General features: G+C 38.6%; 1 protein-coding gene across 2 annotated transcripts in view; it reads right to left on the bottom strand.

Moving 5' to 3' along the window:
• The window catches only part of LOC149317400 (phosphatidylinositol 3,4,5-trisphosphate-dependent Rac exchanger 2 protein-like), a 182,225-nt gene that overhangs the window by 109,421 nt on the left and 45,813 nt on the right, over window positions 1-26,991 (bottom strand). For both annotated transcript variants that reach the window (XM_089517426.1, XM_089517427.1), the window contains exons 2-9: window positions 23,094-23,165; window positions 22,891-23,013; window positions 21,961-22,065; window positions 21,170-21,271; window positions 19,424-19,585; window positions 15,085-15,218; window positions 14,575-14,678; window positions 10,963-11,112 (exon numbers count right to left, since the gene is read on the bottom strand). In XM_089517426.1, coding sequence (XP_089373552.1) covers window positions 10,963-11,112; window positions 14,575-14,678; window positions 15,085-15,218; window positions 19,424-19,585; window positions 21,170-21,271; window positions 21,961-22,065; window positions 22,891-23,013; window positions 23,094-23,165 — 952 coding nt within the window. The remainder of the gene's footprint in view (window positions 1-10,962; window positions 11,113-14,574; window positions 14,679-15,084; window positions 15,219-19,423; window positions 19,586-21,169; window positions 21,272-21,960; window positions 22,066-22,890; window positions 23,014-23,093; window positions 23,166-26,991) is intronic.

Genomic DNA, 26,991 nt, shown 5'->3' with positions numbered 1-26,991 from the left:
CATTTTAAAATGTTTCTATGTGTTGGCATCTATAATTCCATTTTAATTTTTTCCCAGATTTTAACTCTGAGCATCTTGGACATAAGGTAATATCTACATTCCTTCATACTTAAAGACAATACTTATAATTTAAGCTTATTTCTATAAAAATGGAATGGTAGTATATGTTAAATATAACAACTTAGTTATTTCCTTCAAAAATGCTTTCTACTTTTTTATAAACTACAAATATAAACAAGCAATACTAAACAGTCCCATCATAAGGATCTGTGAGAAAACCCTAACAGATAGAGAATGACTGCATAGTCTTTTCAGACATTACAATTCAGCAGGAATCTAATATCTGAATCATTTCAAAAGTTGTAATGGGATGAATTTCAGTCTACTTGTAGGGTTCCCATGGTAACCAGGGACACTGCTACAATGCCAGGTTGGAAAAATTATATAATGGAGACCAGGCCTAAAAGCAGTACAAAACACACCAAGGCTGCTATTAGTTTCTCTTATGCAAGTGCTTCTGTTTGTTACAACCTGACTACCCTCCTACTTGACAGACAAAGCTGTGCCTCTATTATTAGACCATAGGGCATACTCAGGTAGTATTGCAGAATTCCAAGGCAAAAATCTACATTATTAAATTTGTCTGAATTTATGAGAAACTTCAGAGTGAGTATTAATTGCAAAACTAGCCATTGGTAGTGATGGAAAGAGAATAAGGCTCAGCCAACATGAACTATTTTCTAATTCAAGAGCCACCTTGGATCTCATTCCAGGAGATAGATGGGCATAAAACTAATAAATAAATAAATAAATAAATAAGTTAGTTAGTTAGTTAGTTCTATAAGTTCAGAAATATGTTGGATGCCTAGTGGCACTTTCATTAGGCATGGGATTCATTTGGCAAACAGTCCAAACTCCTTCATCAAGTCCCACACATAAGAGCTGAGCCCTACCTGTAGCTTTTTCCCTTCCTCCAAAATACATGTGTTGGAAGTAATAGCACAAGCAGAAAAAACTATACTACTATGCCTATATGGCACACATAATACTCAAAAAGCAGTGTCCCATGTTCCAAGAACCATGAGATGTTTATCACTGGGCAGAACCATACTTACAATTGACACACTGAAATAAATGGGACTTTAAGTAATAAACATTAACATGATTTCAACCTCAAAGTAGGATTGCTCCAAATTCAATACATAAATCAGTATTTTTATAGGGAAGTAGTTAAGTGAAACTACTGTATATACTTGTGTATAAGGAGCTGTACAGACAGCCCTGAAGGGGTGGCATACAGCCGCCACTTTTATACTCAGATCAGGGCCGCGGCAACTGCATGCTGCAACCCTGATCTGGTCTTTTCAGGGAATGAAAAGGAGCTGCAAAAAGCGGCTCCTTTTTGCGCCTTGGAAAGGGTACCATATCCATGTTGCTGCAGCTTGGCAGTGCTCCTTTGGGGCTGAGTCATGCGGATGCAGTGCCAGACATGCGCCATGACACTGCATGCACACTGTGTTATGCCACCCTGGGGGCAGAGCCAGGGTATGTGTCGTATAGATGCTATGCCCCGACTCCACCCCTCTGCTGGCCTTTCAGGCTAGAAATTTCAACCTACAAGTGTAAGTGTGTGTGTGTGTGTGTGTGTGTGTGTGTGTAAAACCATCCCTTTCTCTGAGCATAGCAGTGAAAGGCAAGAATGTATTCTGTCCTAGGAGCACCTAAAAGAAACACTTGGCACCCTCCTCTCTATCATGGCACTACTTGTGACCTTTTTGAATACCTGGACTGGAAAATAGCAGTGGTGGCAACTCTTTGACACTTCCACTCAAAAGAGTGCTGAGAAGAATCGGGCTCTGAAGGGTTTGAATAATACATCTGTGTATGTTTGTCAGCTTTTCTGGGTTAAAATCAGGCAAAGTTATCACATTGAAATTAAAGGCTATAATCACTACTAATGTAGTTGCCATTTCTTTCAGCGTGAGCACAAACTGTTATGCCTGCCAGAATTTTGTAAGTATTTTGTAAGTTCTTTGGCATTGTTTGGCATTGCTTCATGCTTTACATCCTTTGTTACAGGCCCGTAGGTTTTGACCGTCACTGATCCATAACATCAAAATCCATAATTTTGGTCCCAAAAACTACCCTCAGTTTATACATGAGGCCACTTATAGTTGAGTATATACAATAAATTAAAATTTGTAGTGATATGGAAACCAAGCTCCTTGCTTTTGAATATGTCCCTGCAAGGACAGTTGAGACATATGCTTCCAAAAGTACCTGATGAATTTCTTGACTGTTCAAGCAACCTGGAGGACTATATGCTCTTGAGTATTTTGCTAACCTGTTCAGTCTGCCTGATATTCCACCCTGGAGGGGAATTTACTGATGAACATTATTAACAAAAGACATCCATGTTTTAAATCAGATAACTAATAGAAACTTTGGCAACAGTATTATTATTATTATTATTATTATTATTATTATTAACCTTTATTTATGAAGCGCTGTAAATTTACACAGCGCTGTACATGCAATCTTTTTAGTTAGATGGTTCCCTGCCCTCGGACTTACAATCTAAAAAGACATGACACAGAAGGAGAAGGGAGTGGTGGCGGGAAAGGGTAAGAGGTCCAGCAGTTCCTCTCTACCTCTGAGGCCTGGACCAAGGCAGATGGACTGGAGGGAGGGCTTGGCTTCAAAATGGAAGGTTAATCTTCATCCAGGGAAAATACATACTCTCAAGTAGGATAATACATATACAATACATAGCAATACAGGAAATGGTTCGATAAACAGGCAACAAAAGAACATCAGATAGTATACGACAATTATGCAATGCCTGGGAATGCATGACAGTATCTACAAGGCGTTGGATTTTAAGCAGAGCAGCATAAGAGTAAGGATGGCTTTGCACACAAACCATGCCCCTTTTTTCAAGTAATAGCTTTTAAATCCATGAATACTCCACCTCAGAAAATCAGCTGGATTTCCTTTTCAGTTGTGGTTATGCAAACCTTTTCAATTAGTCTGTATACATGAAAGTGAGTGGAATTTTGGTAAATGCTTTCTTTCTAAGTAACTAAATAATCTAAAGCTGCTTTTTATTCATGGTGAATGGAATGTTGTTTACAGCTACTTTTAGCAAAGGTATTTTAATTTTGCCAACTGTTTTGTTCATGAATCATCTGTTATTCTGCTTGTAATTAAGTCACTGCATCCTGCTTTATAAAGGAGATGTTTACACAGATGTTTCTGAGATGGTTGGGATGAGACAGTAGAAATATATATGTTGTCAAAATGAAACCACTGGAGAAAAGTTTCAAAAGCTTTTCTTCTAAAAACTGGTGTGATAAATCATCTTACTCTTACTTCTCTCTTGTCTTCCTGAAAGCTTCTGGATTTACTTTTTCAGGGTGTCTTGGGGCCTATCTACATAACTGCTTCTTTGTGTCTCAAAAGCTCAGTATTTACACAAACCTTACAGGAGATCCAAAACATAGCCCCATGCACATCATCATTTTTGTAGTGGTTTGGGCATTGGACTATGACTCTGGAGAACAGGGTTCAAATCCTCGCTCGGCCTCAGAAGAAGGCAAACACAACCCCTTCCTAACAAATCTTGCCAAGAAAACCCTGTGGTAAGTTCAACTTAGAGTCGACGAGCAGCAGCAGTGTTTGGAGGACAGAGCGGGGCCCAGGACCCAGGGGAACACCTTCCCTCCACAGGAGGTGGCTGCAGGAGGAGCAACGCGAGAGGCATAAAGCCTCCATTTTACCATCGCCCTCCACGAGCAGCAGCAGTGTTTGGAGGACAGAGCGGGGCCCAGGACCCAGGGGAACACCTTCCCTCCACAGGAGGTGGCTGCAGGAGGAGCAACGCGAGAGGCATAAAGCCTCCACTTTACCATCGCCCTCCACGAGCAGCAGCAGTGTTTGGAGGACAGAGCGGGGCCCAGGACCCAGGGGAACACCTTCCCTCCACAGGAGGTGGCTGCAGGAGGAGCAACGCGAGAGGCATAAAGCCTCCACTTTACCATCGCCCTCCACGAGCAGCAGCAGTGTTTGGAGGACAGAGCGGGGCCCAGGACCCAGGGGAACACCTTCCCTCCACAGGAGGTGGCTGCAGGAGGAGCAACGCGAGAGGCATAAAGCCTCCACTTTACCATCGCCCTCCACGAGCAGCAGCAGTGTTTGGAGGACAGAGCGGGGCCCAGGACCCAGGGGAACACCTTCCCTCCACAGGAGGTGGCTGCAGGAGGAGCAACGCGAGAGGCATAAAGCCTCCACTTTACCATCGCCCTCCACGAGCAGCAGCAGTGTTTGGAGGACAGAGCGGGGCCCAGGACCCAGGGGAACACCTTCCCTCCACAGGAGGTGGCTGCAGGAGGAGCAACGCGAGAGGCATAAAGCCTCCACTTTACCATCGCCCTCCACGAGCAGCAGCAGTGTTTGGAGGACAGAGCGGGGCCCAGGACCCAGGGGAACACCTTCCCTCCACAGGAGGTGGCTGCAGGAGGAGCAACGCGAGAGGCATAAAGCCTCCACTTTACCATCGCCCTCCACGAGCAGCAGCAGTGTTTGGAGGACAGAGCGGGGCCCAGGACCCAGGGGAACACCTTCCCTCCACAGGAGGTGGCTGCAGGAGGAGCAACGCGAGAGGCATAAAGCCTCCACTTTACCATCGCCCTCCACGAGCAGCAGCAGTGTTTGGAGGACAGAGCGGGGCCCAGGACCCAGGGGAACACCTTCCCTCCACAGGAGGTGGCTGCAGGAGGAGCAACGCGAGAGGCATAAAGCCTCCACTTTACCATCGCCCTCCACGAGCAGCAGCAGTGTTTGGAGGACAGAGCGGGGCCCAGGACCCAGGGGAACACCTTCCCTCCACAGGAGGTGGCTGCAGGAGGAGCAACGCGAGAGGCATAAAGCCTCCACTTTACCATCGCCCTCCACGAGCAGCAGCAGTGTTTGGAGGACAGAGCGGGGCCCAGGACCCAGGGGAACACCTTCCCTCTTTTTTTTTTTTTTTTTTTTTTTTTTTTTTTTTTTTTTTTTGAGGATATAGGCTTCCAATATGCAGAGTCATAGAAGTGGGGAACAGTTTCATTAGCAGATTCGACACTTGTGGGAGGGGGGTTGTGAGCTGCCCGTCCCTGACATTTCCAGGCTTTAAAATGAAATTAAGGAAACGTCGCCGTTCTAAGGTCTCACATGACCTTGATAATAAGCCTTCTAAACAAACTAAAATAGATAACCACTTTTCCAGCAGTCAAGGTGCCCCAGACATTCAAAATGATATTGAATTACACAATAGATATGAAATTCTGGACTCCTTGCAGGATGAGGATCTGTTAACATCTATTAAGGTCAAAAATAGTGTTGACCTAGAACACTTATCAACAAAATGCCCATGGAAGGAACTCCTGGCAAAGGAAGCATTTTTAATTTCAAAAACTTTTGAACTTTTATTAAAAAATTGTGCCTCCATTAGTAAGGGTCTAGAGACATTAATAAATAATATACATAATGAGGAGAGAACAAACTATTCAAATGGACTTAATCTACATTCAATTCCTCTTTACGAGTATCCCAATCCCACAGAATTTTCCTCAGCCCTAACTATTCAGTCTTCCCAGGTAATGCTAGCTATAGGATATAATTCAATCAATAAGGGTAGATGGTCCAATTTGTACAATATCAAGAACTCCTTAAGCAGGTTATTGGGTTGGGAATTTAGGAAGGTTATGTTAAAATCTTTTCATTTCCTACCAAGTGTAGGTCATTATTCACGACTAATTCTGACCTTTAATTCCCCGGCTGCTCCCAGTACATTATTGGCTAAAAAGTCCTTATTGATAAAAATTATGACATACATTGTGTGAGGGTATATACCAATAGAGTGTTAAACCCTCTTATATCCCTTAAAGATAGGAAAAATGATGGAATTGCTTCTGATAGCTCTGGACGTGTTTTGAAGGATAAACAATTTAACATCGATGAACTTAATATACTTAAGGATGAATGGTCTAAAATGTGCCAAGCAATTCAATTGGTAATCAACAGTCAGGACGTAACAGAAGCGTCCCTATCTCCTGATACAATCATCTCAAGAAATGAGGATTGTCAAACCAACCATGGGAATAAAGCACAACCTTTATCACCTAACGCTCACCAAGTAACTAAGGAAAAGTTCCTAATAGATTTTGAAGCGGTGGAAAAAGTGGAATCTCGACACCAAATTTGGGCTAAAGACTTAAATGAACTCATTTCTCTTAGCCCTCATACTGACAAACCCCTTGATAAACCTCACGACAAGTTTCACCAGAAAGACGACCCTGATCCTAAACAGACTGAAGGAAAGGCTATGCAGGGACCCCTTGGTCTCTCTCTTACAAATCAATCAATGGTTATATCAATCCCCGAAGATTTAACAGCCAAATCCCGAAAGACGATTCAGACTACTCTAGAAGTGACTTCTCAAGCAGTATCACTGACAAGAGACCTGTATAATCCTAACTGGAATGGCTGTATCCAGTTAGATGATCAAATTACATCATCAATTGTGCCTGATTCTTTCCAGTGACTGCCGGAGGGTGCTCCTAAGAGTTCCCCAAGTTTTACGCTACTTTCATGGAATATTGCGGGTTGGGGAAGGAAAAGTGGGGATGTTGATTTTACTGATTATATTAATAAGTTTGACATTGTTTGTTTACAGGAGACATGGAGTCCTTATGACATTTGCTTACATGGGTATACATCTTATTGTGTCCCGGCAGTAAGAACCGGTATAAGGGGTCGATATAAGGGAGGATTAGCTATTATGATAAAAATAATTAGTGGCCTTAAGCATGTAATATTAACCCCTTGTGAGGAAATTGCTCAGGCAATTCTTCTCCAATTTGAGTCGGTTAAGATAATATTAGTTAACATTTATATACCAGCATCTAACAATAATTTAACAAGTTCAATTTATTGGGACCACCTATCTAATTATATTGATGAGTTTACTAACAAACCTGATCCTATAGGGTGCTTATTGATGGGGGACTTTAATGCTAGAATTGGCCCCTCTAATGACTATCTTTGTGAGCAGTGTATGCTCGATGTTAATATGCCTCCCTTTCCACTGAATCTCCCCCGGGTTGGTTTGGATTTAGTTACTAACAAGAATGGGATATTGATGGCAAATTTCTGTATCACCCATAATTTACTTATTCTAAATGGTTCGGAGTATTTTCCAAATACAAATGGTTTCACTTTTATGGCTGCAGGAGGGAGAAGCTCTATTGATTATGTATTATCTAGTCCAGTCCTGATGAATGTGATTACAGCTTTTGAGGTCTGCCATAGAATAGAAAGTGATCATATGCCACTAGTAGTCTCTATGGTATTTCCCAGATTAGCTATTCCATCTTCCATAAATTCTGAGATATTTGTTAGTTACGAAAGATTAAAACGAATTTATTGGAACTCTAGAACAATAGAGGCAGTCAGTGAAATCCTTAATGAAGCCTGTGCCTTAACGGTAATAAATGACCTAGCTAATAGTACTACAATAGAAAATGCACTGGTAAATTATGGGAAAGTAATATCTATTGTGAGTAATAAAACAGCTACTTATATAAATCCAATTAGAGGGAGGAACTCGTGGTTTGACAAAAGTTGTCTTATAGAGAAAAAGAACCTTAGACAAATTTTCCAACTTGCTTTAGACAGCCCTGAGGAAAATTTCAGACCTTACCTAAAGGCCCGGGCAGAATTCTATAAGTATATCGAAGATAAAAAGAAAGCTTTTTATCAGCAAAATTGGGCCGATCTAGATAGAGATCTGAATTCAAATGATACCAAAACATTCTGGATAGCAGTAAGGAGGCATTTGAATAACAACCTGAATTTATCTAGTCCTGGCATTCAGCCCCAAATATGGGTATCGTATTTTACAAATAAGATGCAAACTAAATCAATTGATAATATTGTAGTGATTGCAAACCCCTCTATTATTTGGAGTCCTGTTTCACCAGATGAAGTATATCAATTAATTCTTAAACTAAAATCTGCTAAATCGCCGGGTTATGATACTATTACGGCAGAGGTTTTGAAACATTGTCCAGAATTATGGTCCAAAGCTTTGGCAAATCTATTCACCCTGGTAAACAACACGGGGGTGATTCCAACAAGCTGGAAGGATTCAATAATTATTCCTATCTTTAAAAAAGGCGATAAGCATGAGCCAGCAAATTATCGCCCGATAAGCTTGCTTTCTATCGTAGGAAAACTATATGACAGCTATTTGGCAAAGAAACTGCAAAGCTGGATGACCACTCAAGCCATCCTGGGACCTGAACAAGCGGGCTTTAGAGGTCACATGTCTACCACTGATCATATTACTGTTATTTCATTTCTAATTAATAAATATATTTCCCGTCCTAAAGGGAAATTATATGCTGCGTTTATTGATCTAAAAGCGGCATTTGATCTTATTCATCGACCTACACTTTGGAGTAAATTGGATAGTTTAAGTATAGATTCAAGACTCCTGTTTTTGTTGAGCCAAATTCATACCAACAATCGCTGTAGGGTAAAATTTACTGAAAGTGGTCATTTAACGGACCCAATCTATTCAGGAATAGGAGTAAGGCAAGGCTGTGTCCTAGCTCCTCATCTATTTAATTTATTTGTAGCAGATCTCCCAAATTTCATGTCATCGGTTGACACCCATCCTCCTATGTTAGGAAATCGCCCACTTTTAGTGTTACAATATGCTGATGACACTGTATTATTGTCGCGGACTCAGGTGGGCTTAAAGAGAGCCCTGAATAGATTCAGTGAATATTGTGTTAGGTTTCACCTACAGATTAATGTTAACAAATCAAAGGTCTTGGTATTTTCAAAAGGATTCACTCCAAGGAAATGGAAGATGAATAATCAATCTATAGAACAGGTAAAAATGTATACATATTTGGGAGTTCTATTCCATTATAATGGTTTTTGGGTAAAGCAGAGAGAAAAGGTTATACATTCTGGGAAAAGAGCGTTGGCAATGTTACAATCCTTTTATTATAAGAAGGGAAATCAAGATGTCCTTGCAGCCTTGAAAATCTATAAAACCAAAATTAGACCTCAAATATTATATAGTATATCTGTATGGGTAACAGCTTTCAATAAGGAGGTTGAAAATGTACAATCTCGGTTTTGTAGGAAATTGCTATCTATTCCGTCATGTGTTCATTATTTAACGCTATATGACGAGCTTGGTTTGGTTACACTTGAAACCACTGCCTGGTTGATGGCATATAAATATTGGCTTAAAATTCATTATAGACCAAATAGATCTAGTTTAATTGGGTTTCTTTTATCTGATAATTATTATACTAGTTGGTCTAAAGCCTTTGAAGACAATCTAAAATTAAAGGGTTTAAATCTGGACTCTTTACTCCTTTTGACGGAGCACGAGTGCTTCAAGACAATTAAGGATTGTTTGCTGAGTTGGGAACATAAGGAAATTTATTCTACCTCTCCCAGAGTATGCTCCCCTTTTGTATTTGGCATTTCCCCCTGTTGTGGTGAGATACCAAAATATTTTCAATCGTTGTCCCTTCAGGCTGCGAGGAAAGCCTTCCTTTTTGCAAGGCTGAACATCCATCCGTCATGTGTTACTAAGGGGAGATATATGAAAATCCCATTTGTCAATCGTCTTTGTATATGTGAGGCAGTTCCTGACACCCTCCAACATATTGTTTTTCTTTGCCCATTATATCAAAAACCGAGAAAGAATTTGATAAAGAAACTAATGGAAATGAACTTCTGTGTAATGGATATAACTTTAGTGCATTTATTGGAGGATAGCAATGAGCAGATTACACGAGTGATGGCAAATTTTCTAATGGAGGCAACAAAAATTTGGTATAAATTGAACAACTGTAATCCATAGAATTACATGTTATACGGACGGAATTTTATAGTATTTATGTTAATAATTTTAGTTTAAAATTTTAACTTTGTATGATGTTTTTTTTTATTGAGATGCCTAATAAAGGTTATGGTATGGTAAACTTAGAGTCACCATAGGACAGAAATGACGTCAAGGCACACAACAACAACAACAACAACAACAATTATTTTGCAACAGAATCTTTTTTGAATTATGCCTATCTTTGGAATTTGCTACCTCCTCTCTCCCCTCCCACTTTTTCAACAGCTACACATTGGGTTCATATTTTCCTTGAGATATCAGTTGTGACTCTACTATCTTTTGGTTAGTTGCTACCATCTCACATCCCACAGGTATATAGGTTACCTTAGGATTTTTTGTCCTGATATGCCTCACTTTACACTATTTTCATTTTCCATTTTAAACAACCTCCTTTTGTTCTCAGCATCATCAATAATTCATCACACTGCCCTTATAAAATCTGTGATGAAATCACGTATTAACATTTATTTATAATACTCTTTTCACTGAAGTACAGAACATCAGACATATTTAATCAAGAATAAAACAGCACTATTATATACTAAATATATATTGGGAATACTACGTACAGGTCTGATCTCTGCACTATAAAAAGGATACTGTGTAGATGTAAAGATGCAGAGTAAAGAAATCCAGCATGATGCATGACTTTGTATGAGGGACTAAGAAAACCAGGGTTCAAATCCCTGCTCAGCCATAGAAATCTACCGGGTGACCACAGGAAAATCACACACCCTCAGCCTTAGAGGGAGGCAATGTCAAACCTCCTCAATAAATCTGGCCAAGGAAACCTCATTATAGGTTTGTCTTGTCACTCAAAGAAGAAAATAATGTGAGTAATAACAATTAAGAAATAAGAGGACAAAAACCAGTTGGGATTCCTACATGGCTCAGTTTGCAGAAAGCAAGGGACAAGAGGACACAGAAAATCTTCTTCCGGATGACATACTGCCTAGCAAAATTCAACCATGTGATGTTTACATTCTCACCTTTTCTTCTTTCTCGTTCTTTTAGAATAGCTTCTAGCCATTCCTGTTTTTCTTCAGGAGTTTTAGCCATACAAACAAACCATTTGTTCTTTGCTGTGTTGTGTATCTTCCAACCATTGAGAACAATATGGCCACTACTGTGGTAGTCAGCTGGGAAAGGATAACAGAAAGCAAATATTTTAAAATGTATACAACTATTGGATCAATCAAAAGGGTGAGGGATTTGGCCTTTTAAAAAAGATGCAGTGCCTTTCTAAAGTATTTACTCCCATACATTTCACTCTTCCACATTTTTGTTACATTACAACCTGGAACTGAAGTGGATTTAATTGGTCCTCTTACAGCTTTAAGCACACAAGATATTCAGCAAGCTACAAAGTAACTTCTATTGTGGCACAAAGGTTAAATAAACAAAATCAAACTGGCACTTGTTTGTTGCACAAGTATTCGCTGTCTAAGTATAAGTATTCACAGATTCAGGTCAATACTTGGTAGAAGAACTTGTGGACAGCACTTAGAAGTGTCATCTTTTGGGGCAAGTTGCTATCAGTTTTGTGCATCTGTGTCAAACACAGTTTGCCCGTTCTTCTTGGAAAAATGTTCCAGCCAGTCAGGTTTTATGGTGTGTCTTAATTAGCACCTACTGCAAATCTTGCCACAGATTCTAAACCTAATTTATGCCTGGGTTTTCAGTAGGCCACTCTAAGAAATTCAGGATCTTGTTTTTAAGCCACTCCAGAGTTACTTGGCTGTGTGTTTAGGGTCACTATACTGCTGGGAGGTGAGCCTTTATCCCTTGCTCTAGAACTACCCTGGATTTGGCTCCATCCATCTTGTTCTATATTCTTGGCATTATTTTATCAGAATATTTGTATCTTCTTACTGTTTCACCACATGTGGAAGTATATGCTTATCCCTTCACACCCTCGCCAACAGCATGGATCAGATGTTTTTAAAATCCTGCTAATGGTGAGAAGAATTAAGTATCATCTTTGTGTTGATCTAATGGTAGTTTTATTTTATATATTCAGTAACTGAGTTGAATTATTTCTGATCTATATTTTCCCATATTGTTTTAGGCCTTTCAGTAGAGTCTATAGTATGAGCAAGTAGCAGTTTGTAGTTCAAAGGTGTGATTGTATTCATTTATTTTTGGTTTGGGGTTGGTTTGGGTTTTTCCTTACAAGTAAGATCTCAAATGTATTAAGAGGGTGTATGAGCTGTTCCTTAACTTCTGTATATGAAAACATGAAAGGTAACTGGAGGTATTTCCAGGCAGTTGTAGGTTATAGGTTTGGATTTCTCTCACAGTTGAGATCCAGATCTTTCTTTTTGTCCTATAAATATGTATTGTCATCTGAACAGAACAGAAATTTGAATTCTGTATTTTGCCTGATATTACAGAATAGTGACAACAACAGAATGGGAATTAAGGGGTAAGTAGTTTTGCTATGTATTCTCCCCCACCCCCACCCCCAGTAAGTAATGTAGGCAAGAAGAAATGATTTGTAATACATTTAATTACTATGTTATTATGTATTGTAATTAAAAGGGTAGTACTTCCATATTAACTCTGACTACTCCATTTTTCTATATTTAAGTTTGAATGCTTTGTAGTTTATCTAATACCTTCCTCCACTTCATTTTCCCAGTATATTTGTCTATCATATTTGTATACTTTAAGTAGTTTCTGGTCCCACTTTAAGATAAGCAAAAGAAATATAAGCAAAGAAATAATGTTCTCCTATCTAACTTTTAAAAATCTGCATTCATAATAAATGCTAGCATTACATAGATCTGCCTCCTTCCATGTCTGCTCATGGATCACAGCTAATTGGAAAAACAGCTGGGAATATGTTCATTCTTACCAAAGGTTTCATTCCTGGCTTTGACTAGAAGCCCAGGACCAAGGCTGTTAGCAACTCAAGTATAAACAGTTGAATTCACAGAGCTGGAGGAGACTGAATGACTATGTAAGCCAGGAATAGGTAGGGGGGGGGGTATGTTCAGCTCCCAAACTCATTGTTGGTCTTCCTCTACTGCTCCCACTGCTCAGATTTGCTGCTATAGGTTATGCCAACTGGTGCAAAGAATAAGATGTAATCGCAACAAAATATTTTTAAAGGGACATATTTAAATAGATGGCGTAATTGATGATATACCAATTGAACTGCTATAGTGCTCATAGACAGAATCAACACTAGTGCTAACTAAAATATTTCAACAGATATGGAAAACAAAATGATGGTCAACAGATTGGAAGAGATCTATATATATCCTAATCCACAAAAAAGGAGACACAACAGAATGCAGTAATTACATGCAAGCAAAATTATGCTCAAAATTCTGCAGCACAGGCTTCAACCATACAAGGAGGGAAAAAATCCCAGAAGTAAAAGCAGGTTTAAGAAAAGGAAGAGGCACTAGGGACCACATTGCAAAGATATAATGGTGAATGGAGCACACAAGGGAATTCCAAAAATTTACTATGTTCTTTATAAACTCAATCACCATGTGCTATAGCTATAGACTATAGGTAAGCATTTGACTATATAGATAATGAAAAGCTATGGATAAGGGTATGGGATTGCCACTGCATCTGATAGTCTTGATGAGAAATCTGTATTCAGGAAAAGAGTCTATTGTCAGAACAGAATTTGGAGAAATACATTGGTTCCCAACTGGCAAAGGGGTTAGGCAAAGATTCATTCTCTCACCATATTTGTTCAACTTATATACAGAAAACATCATAAGAATAGCATGGTTAGAGTCCAAAGAAGGAGGAGTGAAGATAGGAGGAAGGAACATCGGCTATCTAAGATATGCAGGTGACACCATATTATTAGTGGAAACATCACAAACTTGGAACAATTAGTACAGAAGGTTAAAGATGTAAGTGCAAAGGAAGGCCTAATGCTGAATATAAGAGAAAGCAAAAATAATGACAATGGAAGAAATACACAAATTCAGCTTAACAAGGAATGAATTGAAATAGTAAAAGAGTTCCTGAACTAGGGTCAAACATCGATCAGAATGGAGACTGAGGCCAAGAGATAAGACAACTAGGAATGGGAAGGGCGGTTATGAAAAAACTATGTAAGAGCCTAAAGAGTAAAGACATATAACCAAACATGAAAGTCAAAATTGTCCAAGCCATAGTATTCCCCATCACCATGTACAGATGTGAGAGCTAGACAGTGAAGAAAGCAGAAAGAAAGAAAATCAGCTCATTTGAGATGTGATGCTCAAAAAGAGTGTTGAGGATACCACGGAGAGCAAAAAGACAAATAAATAGGTCCTTGAACAGATCAAACCAGAACTGTTCCTAGAAGCAGAGATGACTATATTGGGGCTATCATACTTTGGCCATGCCATGAGAAGGCATGATCCACTCAAAAAGCTGCTTGGAAAGGTGAAGGGTAGTACAAAAAGAGAAAGGTCACACACCAGATGGTTAATTAAATCCAGGAATTCAAGAGCATGAATCTACAGAATTTACTTAGAGCAGTGGAGGATCGGAGGGCTTGGAGATGTCTCATCCACAGGGTTGCCATGGGTCGAGCCACCTCAAGGGCAGCTAACAACAACAACAACTGGTGCAGACACACATACCTGTACCATCATCTACATTCTCCACTTCCATCACCTCTGTGTTTATTCTGCCCCTGAAAAGATACCGATGAGCTTCAGAAGATGTTTTGCTGTTCTTCAGTCGTCTGAGGTGAGGGAGGAAAGTACAAGAGCATTGTTCAAACATTCAGATGATTAAATACCAAATCATCTAATTGTATTGCACAAGCTACAGATTTAATCAGATCCTTTTTTATCAGTCCAAAGAACTGAATCACGATGCCAGAGCAGCCTCTGGCTGCTTTGGGGGCATGCCTCATCTAAACATCATGCCTGCAAAGCAGCCAGAAGCCACCTCGTCTGTCCCATGCATTTTGGGCCAAATTCAAACTGGACTACTGGACAGTTCCTTATATTTCAAAAATGAATTGCATATGTTAGCATTATATTCGTTAAGTGAAAGCATCAGAAATATTTTTAACATTAAAATATACGCAGAATTAAAACTATAACATCAATCTGAAAAATTTTAACCAATAAAATGTATCTTACCTATGCTTTCTCTTGCAATAGACCAAAAGATTGTCAAAGAGAAAAAACACACGCTCCTGTATATTTCCTGCTGAGATTTTCAGCAAAACTCCACACATGAGCATTTCTGTGCATGTGTCTGTGATGTTAGATCCCTGACCAAGAAATATAAAAAGAATAATTGATTAGATCCCAGAAGGCTAATAAATACTGGTGCACACACACAAATAAACAAACATGCAAGGAGTTCACAAACATTGTGCAATTTTAGTTAATTAAGGCCTGTTACAGACTGCCAAAATAAAGCTGCTTCGGGTCTCTTTGGAGGTATGCTGTTTAAATGATGCATGCATCCTAAGAATCCGGAAGCTGCACCAAAGCTGCACTCCAGTGCTTAGGAATGGAGTGTGGCTTTGGCACAACCTCCGGACTCTTAGGACCCATGCATCATTTAAATAGCATACCTCCAAAGAGACCTGAAGCAGCTTTATTTTGGCAGTCTGTAACAGGCCTAAGAATAGAAAGATGCATTTTATTGTGGATGCTGAAAAAAATCCTTGTCCAAAATTCTTTTTCGGTAATACCTACCACCATCAGAACTTTATTGTGTATTAGTACATTTTTTTCTAAATTAAATGACTGCTTATGGTTTGTTGAGATCTCTGTGTACTACCTGAGCATGCAATTACCTTTTTCTTCAAGTTTCCTTCTCAGTAGGGGATCCAGTGGAACAGGTATGGACATCTGCAAGTTTTTCCTCCCTTCTTCCCACCCCCCAAAATAGTCTGAAAATTTGTAAGTCACTTTCTTCAGAAGCTTCTGGGGTATATGATTTGCCTTTGTAAACTTTGGGGGCTAGAAAAGAGCTCTAAGAGCAATAAGATCATCTAGAGAGGTCTTTCTCTCTGTTCACCACCACCCCAGGATTGTTTGGTGGGAACAAGGAGGAAGATTTCTAAGTGGCTGCTCCCAGACATTGGGACTTGGTCCCTAGTGAGGCTAGGATAGCCCTATCCTTGCTCTCCTTCCAATGACATGTCAAAACATTTCAACACATCAGGCATTTACAAACTAATTAGGGTTGGAAAGCAGCAATGCAGCAAAGCCAGAAGCAGTGCCAGGGAAGAGTGAAGGGCGCTTGCCTGGGGCTAAAGTGATCCAGATAGTTTTGTGTGATATTTATTTAGCCTTCTCTGTTGTGATTGTTGCTCTTGTGTGCCTCCAAGTCATTTCCAACTTATGTCGACCTCATCCTGGGGTTTTCTTGGCAAGATTTCTTCAGAGGGGGCTTGCCCTTGTCATCCTCTGAGGCTGAGTGTGACTTGACCAAGGTCATCCAGTGGGTTTGCATGGCTCAGCCAGGATTCGAACCCTGGTCTCAGAGAATGCTCCAATGCTCAGAATGCTCCAAGGCTTCCTTGCATGTGCTGTTGCTGTTCTCTCTCTTTTTCTGTCCCCAATGAATTTTAGTTGTGAATTTGGGTCTTGGAGTTGTGCTGATAGGTATGACAAAATGTCCTCCATTTTGAGCATGACTGAGAAACATGAAATATATTCTTTTTTATTAATGTTTTTGGCTTTTAGTTGGTCATGTCCTCCTTTTTTCTTGAACATCCTACAATTTATCCTACATTGTGTCTTACATTTTTCCTACACTTTGAGAGGCTACCGGGGAGGGGGGGGTGTGCCAAAATACTTCTCGCCTAGGGTGGCCAAATACTTAGAGCCGGCCCTGGTTTTGCTATGATTCCACCATTTAAAGAGCCACACAAATATCCTTTGAAACATCTACTTTAAACCTATGAATTTAGCATTCCAGTGTTCATTTTTTTAAAAAGATACTTGATTCTTTAAATGTTATAGTCTTTGAAATAATATCTTTTCTCTCAAAAATGTTAATCATAACCAACAAAAGCTTGGTTTTGTGATACTTGTATGTAAGAATGCAAGTCATGCTTTGATCTGCCATCAGATTCTAAATATAGTCCTTTTCTTAGCTAAACAATGTGCTAAGCATTTTCTTCTGACAGAAAATCTCTAACAAGTATGTTTCTCTGTTCTTAAGCATTCTAACAAACCAGATGTTTAGTTAATTAAAGCAGCCCTTAAACTATAGAACACTTTATTGCAGAGAAGATTCATAAAACTTGACTGGCTCTTGCACAAGCCATTTAAGTTCATGAAATTTGGAGATGAAAAATATTATGGTTTTTCAATTATACATTTTTATTTTTTATTTCTTTGAGTTTAGTTTTATTTCTATATGTATATGTATTATTCCTCATTTGTCTCCTTTTTCAATCTTCTCTTTCCCTTTTCATTTTTCTTTCTGAATGTTTATGGTTTTGGTTGTGAATTAGATCATTTGTGTGAAAAAAAATGGGTTTTGTTTTTTTAAGTCTAACCAAAACACAGCTTCAAACCTGATTACTAACACATATATGAATATGATGTGCCCTTCTTAAAAAAGCATCATAGCCTGGCAACATATTCCAAACAGAAGCCAGTTTATTTCAGGTCAACCTATTTGCCCATCCAAGCCAGTTCGTTTACTCTGACTGCTGATAGTTCTCTATGATCACAGTAGTCTTTCTCATCATCTGACTCTTTTTACCTGGAGAAGCCAGATGACATCTGCTTTGCATACGGAAGGTTCAAAGTCCAGTCTATGGCAACTCCAGGTAAAAAGATAGCATACAAACAAAGAACTGGATGGAACTTCAAGAGCATCTAGTCCAAACTATTGCCAAGCAGGGATATACTGCACAGCTAAAGCACTTCCAAAAGAAAACCTCCCAAAATCTAGGGACACAGTAGGCATAGTATTTCAAGTAACGCCTAGATTTGAAATACATAATATACATACTTGAAATTATGACATATGGATTTTATCCAATTCCAACTGGAAGCAAAAACAAATAAAACACAATTTCAGAGCAAAACAGCTGCCAGGTACTATATTTTCATGGCTCAGCACATAAATAATATAAATCGTTCCTTTCCCTTCCACTTCTTCCACTTTGTTCTTGGCTAGATGCTGTGTTTCTACTACCTTTCCCTAAATCCCCTTTTATATTCACACCCATGATATTCAAACCCATTTCCTATCTGCACTGAGGACCTTAATTCTAAATCACTTATTATTATCTTCATTTTTCCTATTTTATTCATGTTTCTGTGCTATTACAGTAACAGATTGCATGGCAAAGAAGAGTGCTCAGAAGGATAAAAAGGTAAAAAAGGCAAAACTTGTGATTTGTACTTGAGGGAATGTGTATTTTTGACCAAATATCTAACTTTAGTTGAATTTCATGTTATTGCACTTCAATCAAATTTCTGTGACTTGGATGAAAGCACTAAAATTACTTTCATACAGAATCCTAGAGTTCAGTATTAGGACACAGTTTCTGTTAAACTGTCTGGCTCATAGTTTTTAATTACACCACCTATATTCTATGGGGTGGGGAAAGCACAGGTTCCAGGGCTATTTTTGTGGGCTCCAGGAGACTGTTTAAAAATTTATTTATTTATTGCTCCAGAAGTGCCCAAATACACTCATTTTTATCATATCTGTGGGTCCCCTGGGCCAGTTTAGGCACAACAGAAGCCTGTTTTGAAACCCAAAACATGTTGAAATGTCCCCTTGCCCCTAGTGACACCTCAGGGTTTTTGTTTTTTTTTTTTTTTTTTTTGTGGGGGAGCAGATGTGGCCTTCCCAGGTCTCCTAGATTGGATTAATCCCCCATAGCCTTCCACAGCTTCCCACCCCTGTTCTAGAGTCATACACAGGCAACTATTTGTCTGTTGAAGATCTCAATCAGAGGAGCCTCAATGAAATCCTGTAGCCCCCACCACCTGCTTTTCATCCAGTGTTATCCAAATCATACCCATTAGCACATCAGATAATGAGCATGCATGAGGTAAGGATAAAGGATAAATTACATTATCCATAGATTTCAAGCACTGTTTTCATTTTTAGTCTTCCACTGACAGACAAAGAATATGGAATTGAGAACTATGAGTAATTATAGTGGAGAGGAGGCTAGGCAGAAATCTATTCCCTAGGCATCTGTTTCCCCACAACATCTGTCTCCATTCATCTGTGGTAGGAAGGAATCTCACCTTACTTCTACCTTCAGATTTTCCCACTGGAAAATATAAGTCATGTTGGGCTGACCAAGTTCAAACACAGTATAATTTTTACCAGCAGAAAAAAGGACAAAGCACTTTATTCTAATTGTGAGTTATGGATTGTTCCCAATATGTCACATTATGTACTGTGCTGAATAAAAAATTGTACCATGTACAGACTTTTAAATGCCTCCCACATTTGATAAAATGACAAAATTTTTGACATTACCTCCCATCCCTCAATGTGAGACTGCCATTCTTCTAAAACCTCTAATTTTTCCATCTGTCTCTTGGCCTCATTTATGTTGGAGCAAACAGCTTTCATAGTTTGGAGAGCTTCCATTAAGGGAAAGTAGTCACTGTGCTTTTTGGGAGTGCGCTTTAGCAACTCCTGTTTTTAAAAAAAGGAAAAAAGGAAAAAGGAAAAAAAAATCAATTCCTGCACTTTCAAAGTAATTAAAATCAATTCCTGCAATTTCAATGTTAATTATAGGAGATTTAGGCTTCAATTCCATCCATACTTAATTGGAAATAAGTGTCATTGAATTAAATGGAACTTACTCCTAAATAAGCACACACATACAATGAGGACATCAAATGAATCATACTAAAAATATAGTTAACTGTCAGTATCTTCTTTCATTAAATGTGCACTTTTGGGGGGTTTGCCTGTTTCCCTGCTGCTATAACCTATTTTGTTCTGTCTCTTCAATGTTTTTAAAACAGCAGCAGTCATAGAAGAGAAAAATGGTGGGAGAGAAGCAGGATGCTCTCATCATTGTCACGTGATTGAGAAAAGATGATCACAAGACATCCCGCAAAGTCACTGTCATCCCCTTCTTCTCCCATCAGTGAAGTGGCATGATCCCATAATTTTATTGACGGGAAACTACTGTCAATAAAAAGTTACAAGACCATTCCACTTCACTGATGGGAGAAGGATGGGATGAGAGCAATGTCATGGGATGTTGTGTGAGAATCTTCGCTCAATCATGCGACAATGATGGGAGCATTCAGCTTCTTTCCCATCACTTTTCTCCATCTGATAATCTCAATAGTACAAAAGTCACACATTCTTCAATGTCCTGTAAGAGTCTTTATTATTAACCTTTATAAATGTCTGCAAATCTGCCACAGCTTGAATGGATCTCCTGCTTGAGCGGGAAGAAGTGACAGACCATGTGACAGATATTAAATGTGCAGCAACATGATACTAACATTTTGCTTGTTTAAATTGTTTTAATGGTTTAACTATTTTAACTGTTATTGTGTTTTATTATTATTTAATGATGGGAGGTTGTAAGGGGATAGTATAATGTGACTATTGCTTGTATTTTGTATTTTTATTCTATGTTGTAATCTCGCCTCAATCCGCAGAGAGAGGCGAAAAATATAAATAAATCGTATTATTATTATCATCATCATCATTATTAGGTTTTCAACCATCAACCACCACCCTTGTCTGCACCCTACCACATACGCTAATAATTCTCTGTCCTATTCCAGTTTGTTCGTTCAGCAGTCTGGTGATTTTAATCCCCTTCTTCTCCCACAAGGGTTCCACAATGGTAAAGTCTGGTCTTATCTGTTAAGGATTCTCACAGAATTATGCAATGGAAGGAATGGAAGCTAACCTTTGGGAGGCAACATGGCATCCAACATATGATTTGCTCAAAGAGAAAAGATAGAAGTCCCACAAACCAAGTAGGAAGACTATCTTTCACAAATCACCTTCACAAGATCTTCTTGAATAGTTTTTCTCTAGGGATTTCATATGAACAGCATAAATTATACCAGGGCTGCCTGCATGCTAGGCTTCCCCTCTTCTTTCTGTGCACAATTCGTAAATCTTTTTTTTTAATTACTAATCTCCTTTGTTTCAGGGAAAATATTTTCATTAATGAGTGTCAAACACATTTTGGCTAAGAGTATGTTTTCAGTGCAAAATATTTTAAATAGCTAAAAAAATGCATACCTTCAAAAGAAGTGGATACTTGCATATTCGCTGGATTGGTGTTACTAAGTAACCTTCTAATGGTACATCAGTATTCTTACGTCCTCCTAGCAGCATACAGTTCTATAAAGGAATTTAAAACTTAATTGCTTTGGAATTGAATTCACTCATTGCTATCTCAACACATCACTCTGAGATTCTACTTGGCTGGTCAAATTTCAAGTGGCCAGATGTGCATTGCAATCAGTTTTATTTATACCAATCACTGAAGACAATTCAGCAAATTTATCTGGTAAAAGGTCTGTGTTCTAATACTTTTAAAAGTGATACTGGTTTTGTTTAACCAGGGATATTAAAACTATATACATTAATTTCATGCATTTGTAACAGAATTCTAGTAAGACTAATAGTCCAAAACACACTGCAGAAATCATCCAGTTTGACGCCGCTTTAACTGCCCTGGCTCAATGCTAGGGAATTCTGAGAAAATGAGAGAAAAAGCCAACTGAAAGGGTGGTGAGCCTGTGGCCTTCCAGGTTTTGTATAACTAGTTTCTCACTATGCATTGTCATGGTTTGCTGGTTCTAATGGAAGTTAAAACCTTCCTGGTGGCGTATGGTTGCCTACAGTGGGAAGTGGGATCGTGGCCGAAATGGACTTTTGGTCTGATCCATCAGGGCTTCTCTTAAGGGTAGCATGTCTTTAAAATGAACACTTACAAAAAGAGGCATATTATCAAACTACACTTCATCAGAAACTTATATTGCAATTATATATGTATCACTGAGAAGTATGAATAAATATTAGCTTACCAGTAGAAAAGTCCGTACTGTTCTTATTTTGTTGAGTTCAAGCAAAAGTTTTTGTGCCTTCTCATGATTACTGCAATATTCATCATAGATACGAAATCTGTCTTTCTAGTGGGGGGGGGGGGAGATTTTTTTTATATTAACAACATTTTCCCCAGGTTGGTTGATTTATCTTAATTTTAAGAATTAATAACATCGCTTAAATAAATATGTAAATAGAGTAAAGTACTTTAACCTTCAAAAAGATATGAAAGAAGATGAAACAAGAAAATGAAAAAAATATTTGAATTAACTACAATACCAAAAACCAACAGACTAATGCAGGGGAAACAAAAAGTGCCATTTTTATTTTAGTTGTCATTTTTTCCATTTTTTTATTTTAGCTCTCTAGATAATAAAATAAAGAGTAGATTTTGCTCCCTCTAAATATTAAATTCAGCCTCTTTCATTGTACCTGTTTCAAACACAATGTAGTGCAAACTGCATTCTATTCTGAATTACAACTTGTGTTTGTGCCAAACAAGACAGCACACAAACACTTCTCATTTCTAAAATAATTGCATTGTGATGTACAATAAACATTCTTTCCTCCTGGTTAAACAAAAGATGAAAACTATTCAGAGCAAGTGAAAAAGAATTCACTACAGCTAGCTAATTCCATTACAGTTTACTAAAGAGTACTTTAATGAAAAATCACAATGAGCTGCACATTCTACAAAATGGACAATAAAATGGTAAAACTTTCCTTTCAGTGCTGAATTTAGCTTCCAAGTGTCCTAAAAAGACCTTATATTATGCAATCAAGTCTGTTTTTGTGCTCACAGTGGAGTGTACATGAACTACCATGCAGTAATTATTTTTTTCTTTAAAAAGCAGCACTACAGAAAAGATGATCAATTAAATATGAAGCTTATGTTACCAAAGTTGACATACAAAATGAAGAAAACAGTTTCCCACTTCATGTTGAGCATTAGGTTCAGGATACAGACACTCCTCAATACTAGATAGAAAATTCTTGTGCACTTCAAGAATATCTTCAATATTTGAGAACAATATCTGTAAGTAAAAAAAATAGATAGCATAAATATACAGAAACAAACAACAATAAAAATGCAGCAAAAAAAGTAAGAACTAACCTTAACTGTTTCCTCTGTAATGTTTTTATCAATTTTGGAAGTAGCCCATTGCATTATTCTGTGAAGGAATGCCTAGGAGAAAAAGAAATTTTACGAATGCTAACTGAATAACTGTATAACACAGTGGTTCCCAACCTTTCTAATGCCACGACCCTTTAATACAGTTCCTCATGTTGTGGCGACCCCCAACCATACAATTATTTTCATTGCTATGTGCAAATATGTGTTTTCCAATGGTCTTAGGCGACTCCTGTGAAAGGGTCATTCAACCCCCAAAGGGGTCCCGACCCACAGGTTGGAAACCACTGGTATAACAAATCAATCAATCAATCAATCAATATTATTGAACTATTGTAGGCAATGTGTGATGTGACATATACAAAGTGAACTGATTCTCAGAGAAGTGTCTGTGTTAGTCTGTTTCACAAAAAGAAATGAAATGGTCTTGTGGCACTCATAAGACAATTTGTTTTAGCACAAACTTTTGTGAATTAGAACACACCTCCTTGGATACATGACAAGGTACAACAATAAAGCCACAGCTATATAGGCTCAGCCACATAGCTGTAAGGATGAGACCAAAATGTATTCCCCATATTTCACTGTATTTCCTTACATTCCATGACAGGTAAAATTATATTGTATAATATATTATGAGAGAGACAGAATAAGCAAAGCAGCATTAGCAGGAAGACAAATTTGAGAAAGCATGTAGAAGCCTTCCTATTACAGAAGCAACTTGTCTTTTTTGAGAAGTGATTGGAACAATGATGGAAATATTCACTAGTTTCTCAACTCAAATCATTTTCGGTTATGTGGCCGGAACATCGTTTTGTTTCCTGTGAGGTTTGCTCATTTCAGCATCTAATTCTAGAATAGATATCACAAACACATGGATGCATGCATGCACACACACACACACACACACACACAATTAGATTATTACGCACGCTGATGCCGCGCGCCACTCCAGGCACTGCACAGAGTCATGGTGCACCTCCGGTGTTGCATCCAGATGACGCAGTGCTGAAGGGGCACCATATAGCCATGCTGCCACAGCTATGGCACCCTTTTGGGGGAGCAAAAAGGAGCTGCTTTTTGTGGCTCCTTTTGGCGCCCACGGAAGCCTGGATCGGGGCTATAGCATGAGGTTGCTGCGTCCCTGATCCAGCTGAAGAAGGGGTGGCTCAAGGTCGCTCCTTCAGGGATGTTTGCACAGCCCCTAAATCTAAAATACATAGACACTTTGCTTTGCAAAAGGTGTATCCAAATTTCTTAAATTACTGATGCTCCCTTCACTTACTGGAAGGCCCAACTGAAAATATTACAGCTGTTCCTAATAGCTCTAAACACTTTACTATAATATATTTATATTTTCTTAATATCTTCTGCCTGTTCCTTGTTACTTTCAATTATGAAAGCCAATTTAAGATATTATAGTAAATTACTCTACTCAATTAACTGTCCAATTTTAATGCCATTTGTTTTCTTCATAAATAAATATTTATTTTATGCCCCATTTCCTGATTAAAGAGTTATTAATGGCAATATAGGATATCATAATGGGAAAACATTTCCCTGGTTTATTAGGACATACAGATGGTATTGGCTAGGTTTGCATAAATATGAAGTCAGAACTCAATAGCTGTTATCCAATCACCTCCACTTGGTGTCTTATTGCAAACAGGAGCACTGAAGTAAGCAGAAACTTGTGTGCTTATGTGCCTTCAAGTGACCTGTCAACAAATGGCAACTACATGAACTTCATAGGGTTTTCTTAGGCAAGGAATACTGAGATGTGGGTTTTCCAGTTCTTTCCTCTGAAATGTAACCTACAGTACCTGGTTTTTGTTGACAGGCTCCCATTCAAGTACTAACCAGGGCTTACCTTCCAAGATCAGATGGAACCTGCTGGGTTTAAGGTATCTGGGCACCTGAAGCAGAAACTTACCTGGGTGAAAACTCTTAATGTCTGGACCAAACCAGATTTCCGATTTGTTTGTTTTTCTGTACATTTTGAAGCAGAGACCCTTATTGTCTTTATAGCACTGCCCTCCTGGAGAGACCAAAAATGGAGGCAGTTGTGTATATAAAATTCTAGTAATTTTGGGTCCTAGAGTAAATCGGGTCTGTGTTCTCCCTGCAAGCTAAGATGACTAAACTGAGACTGTTGTACTTTGGACATATTATGGGAAGAAATAATTCACTGGAAAAGACGATGCTTGAAAAAGTAGAAGGCAGTAGGACAAGAGGAAACTACAGGGGAAAGAATTCATAGCAATACCAAAATTGTATTGTCCGGAAATACAAAATGTAATGTAAAAACTCTATCTAATGTTGCAAATGGAGAACATTACAGATTGATAGACCTGAACAAACTCAATCAAGGAAGCCATGAAGGAGCCACATACAGACAATGAGGCTGCATGCACCAGTGCCCCACTCATTAATAGTGAGACAAAATTCTCAGCAATTCCATCTTAGGTGTTTGTGCTTATACAGAACAAAATGTGGATTAGAAGTGTAAATTTCATAATCAGAAAAGCAAAAATATCAGTTTTAGATTTATTGCACTATTGCCTAACATCGTTTTAACTGAAATGGCATACCAGTAAAGATTAAAATGTGATATGCTAGTAGACATTCCTTTTCAACATTCATATTGCATCTGTTACAAAAAACCCTACAAGCTCATTAAAAATGTGAAATTATTTAGATCTTTTTCCTTCTGAAAATGAACAAATCAATGCTGAATATTATAATGGAATGCTGTAGATTGAAGCATGCAAAATAGGCACAGAATACTGTGAAAAGAACAGAAACAATAGGCTTTTCACCTCTTTGTACATTTTATGTTCATCAGCACTTCAAAATACACTTTTTCCTTTACATTTTCTCTTTTTAGCCCTCACATGACTTGAGAAATGTAGCATAGTACGGTTTTTAAATCAGTTTCAAAACTAGTGACACTGTTGACATGACATGAATTTTTGGTAACCAAATTAAGAAGTATATGCATGGACACATTATATACAAAAATGTATATGTGTTCCTTAAAGAATTTTGATATCACAGTTGCATTACTAATCCATGAAGCAGCATAAATATTTGTATAGCATTTCATCATGTGTAGAAAGTTTGAAGGGTGTTCAAAACATTTCATAGAATCATAGCGTTGGAAGAGACCGCACGGGCCATTCAGACCAACCCCCTGCCATGCAGGAAATCTAAATCAAAGCATCCCCGACAGATGGCCATCCAGCCTCTGTTTAAAGACCTCCAAGGAGGGAGACTCCACTACACTCTGAGGGAGTGTATTCCACTGTCGGACAGCCCTTACTGTCAGGAAGTTCTTGCTAATGTTGAGGTGGAATCTAGTTTCCTGGAGCTTGCATCCATTGCTCCGAGTCCTAGTCTCTGGAGCAGCAGAAAACAAGCTAGCTCCCTCCTCAATATGACATCCCTTCAAGTATTTAAGCAGTGCTATCATATCACCTCTTAACCTTCTCTTCTCCAGGCTAAGTCATTCCTCATAGGGCATGGTTTCCAGACCCTTCACCATTTTGGTCGCCTTCCTTTGGACATGCTCCAGTTTCTCAACATCCTTTTTAAATTGTGCCCAGAATTGGACACAATATTCCAGGTGGGTCCTGACCAAAGCAGAATACAGTGGTACTATTACTTCCCTTGATCTAGACACTATACTTCTATTGATGTAGCCTAAAATTACATTGGCCTTGTTAGCTGCCACATCGCACTGTTGACACATGTTCAATCTATGGTTTACTTGGATTCCCAGATCCCTTTCACACATAGTCTCATTCAGCCAGGTGTCCCCCATCCTATATCTGTTCATTTCATTTTTTCACCCTAAGTGTTTTACCTTACATTTCTCCCT

Source organism: Sceloporus occidentalis, unplaced genomic scaffold, assembly GCF_023333645.1.
Source record: "Sceloporus occidentalis isolate IW3139 unplaced genomic scaffold, rSceOcc1.0.p SCAF_3, whole genome shotgun sequence".
In the NCBI taxonomy this organism is placed as follows: domain Eukaryota; kingdom Metazoa; phylum Chordata; class Lepidosauria; order Squamata; family Phrynosomatidae; genus Sceloporus; species Sceloporus occidentalis.
Note: the sequence above shows the minus strand (reverse complement) of the source record. Positions and strands in the feature narration are given on the sequence as shown.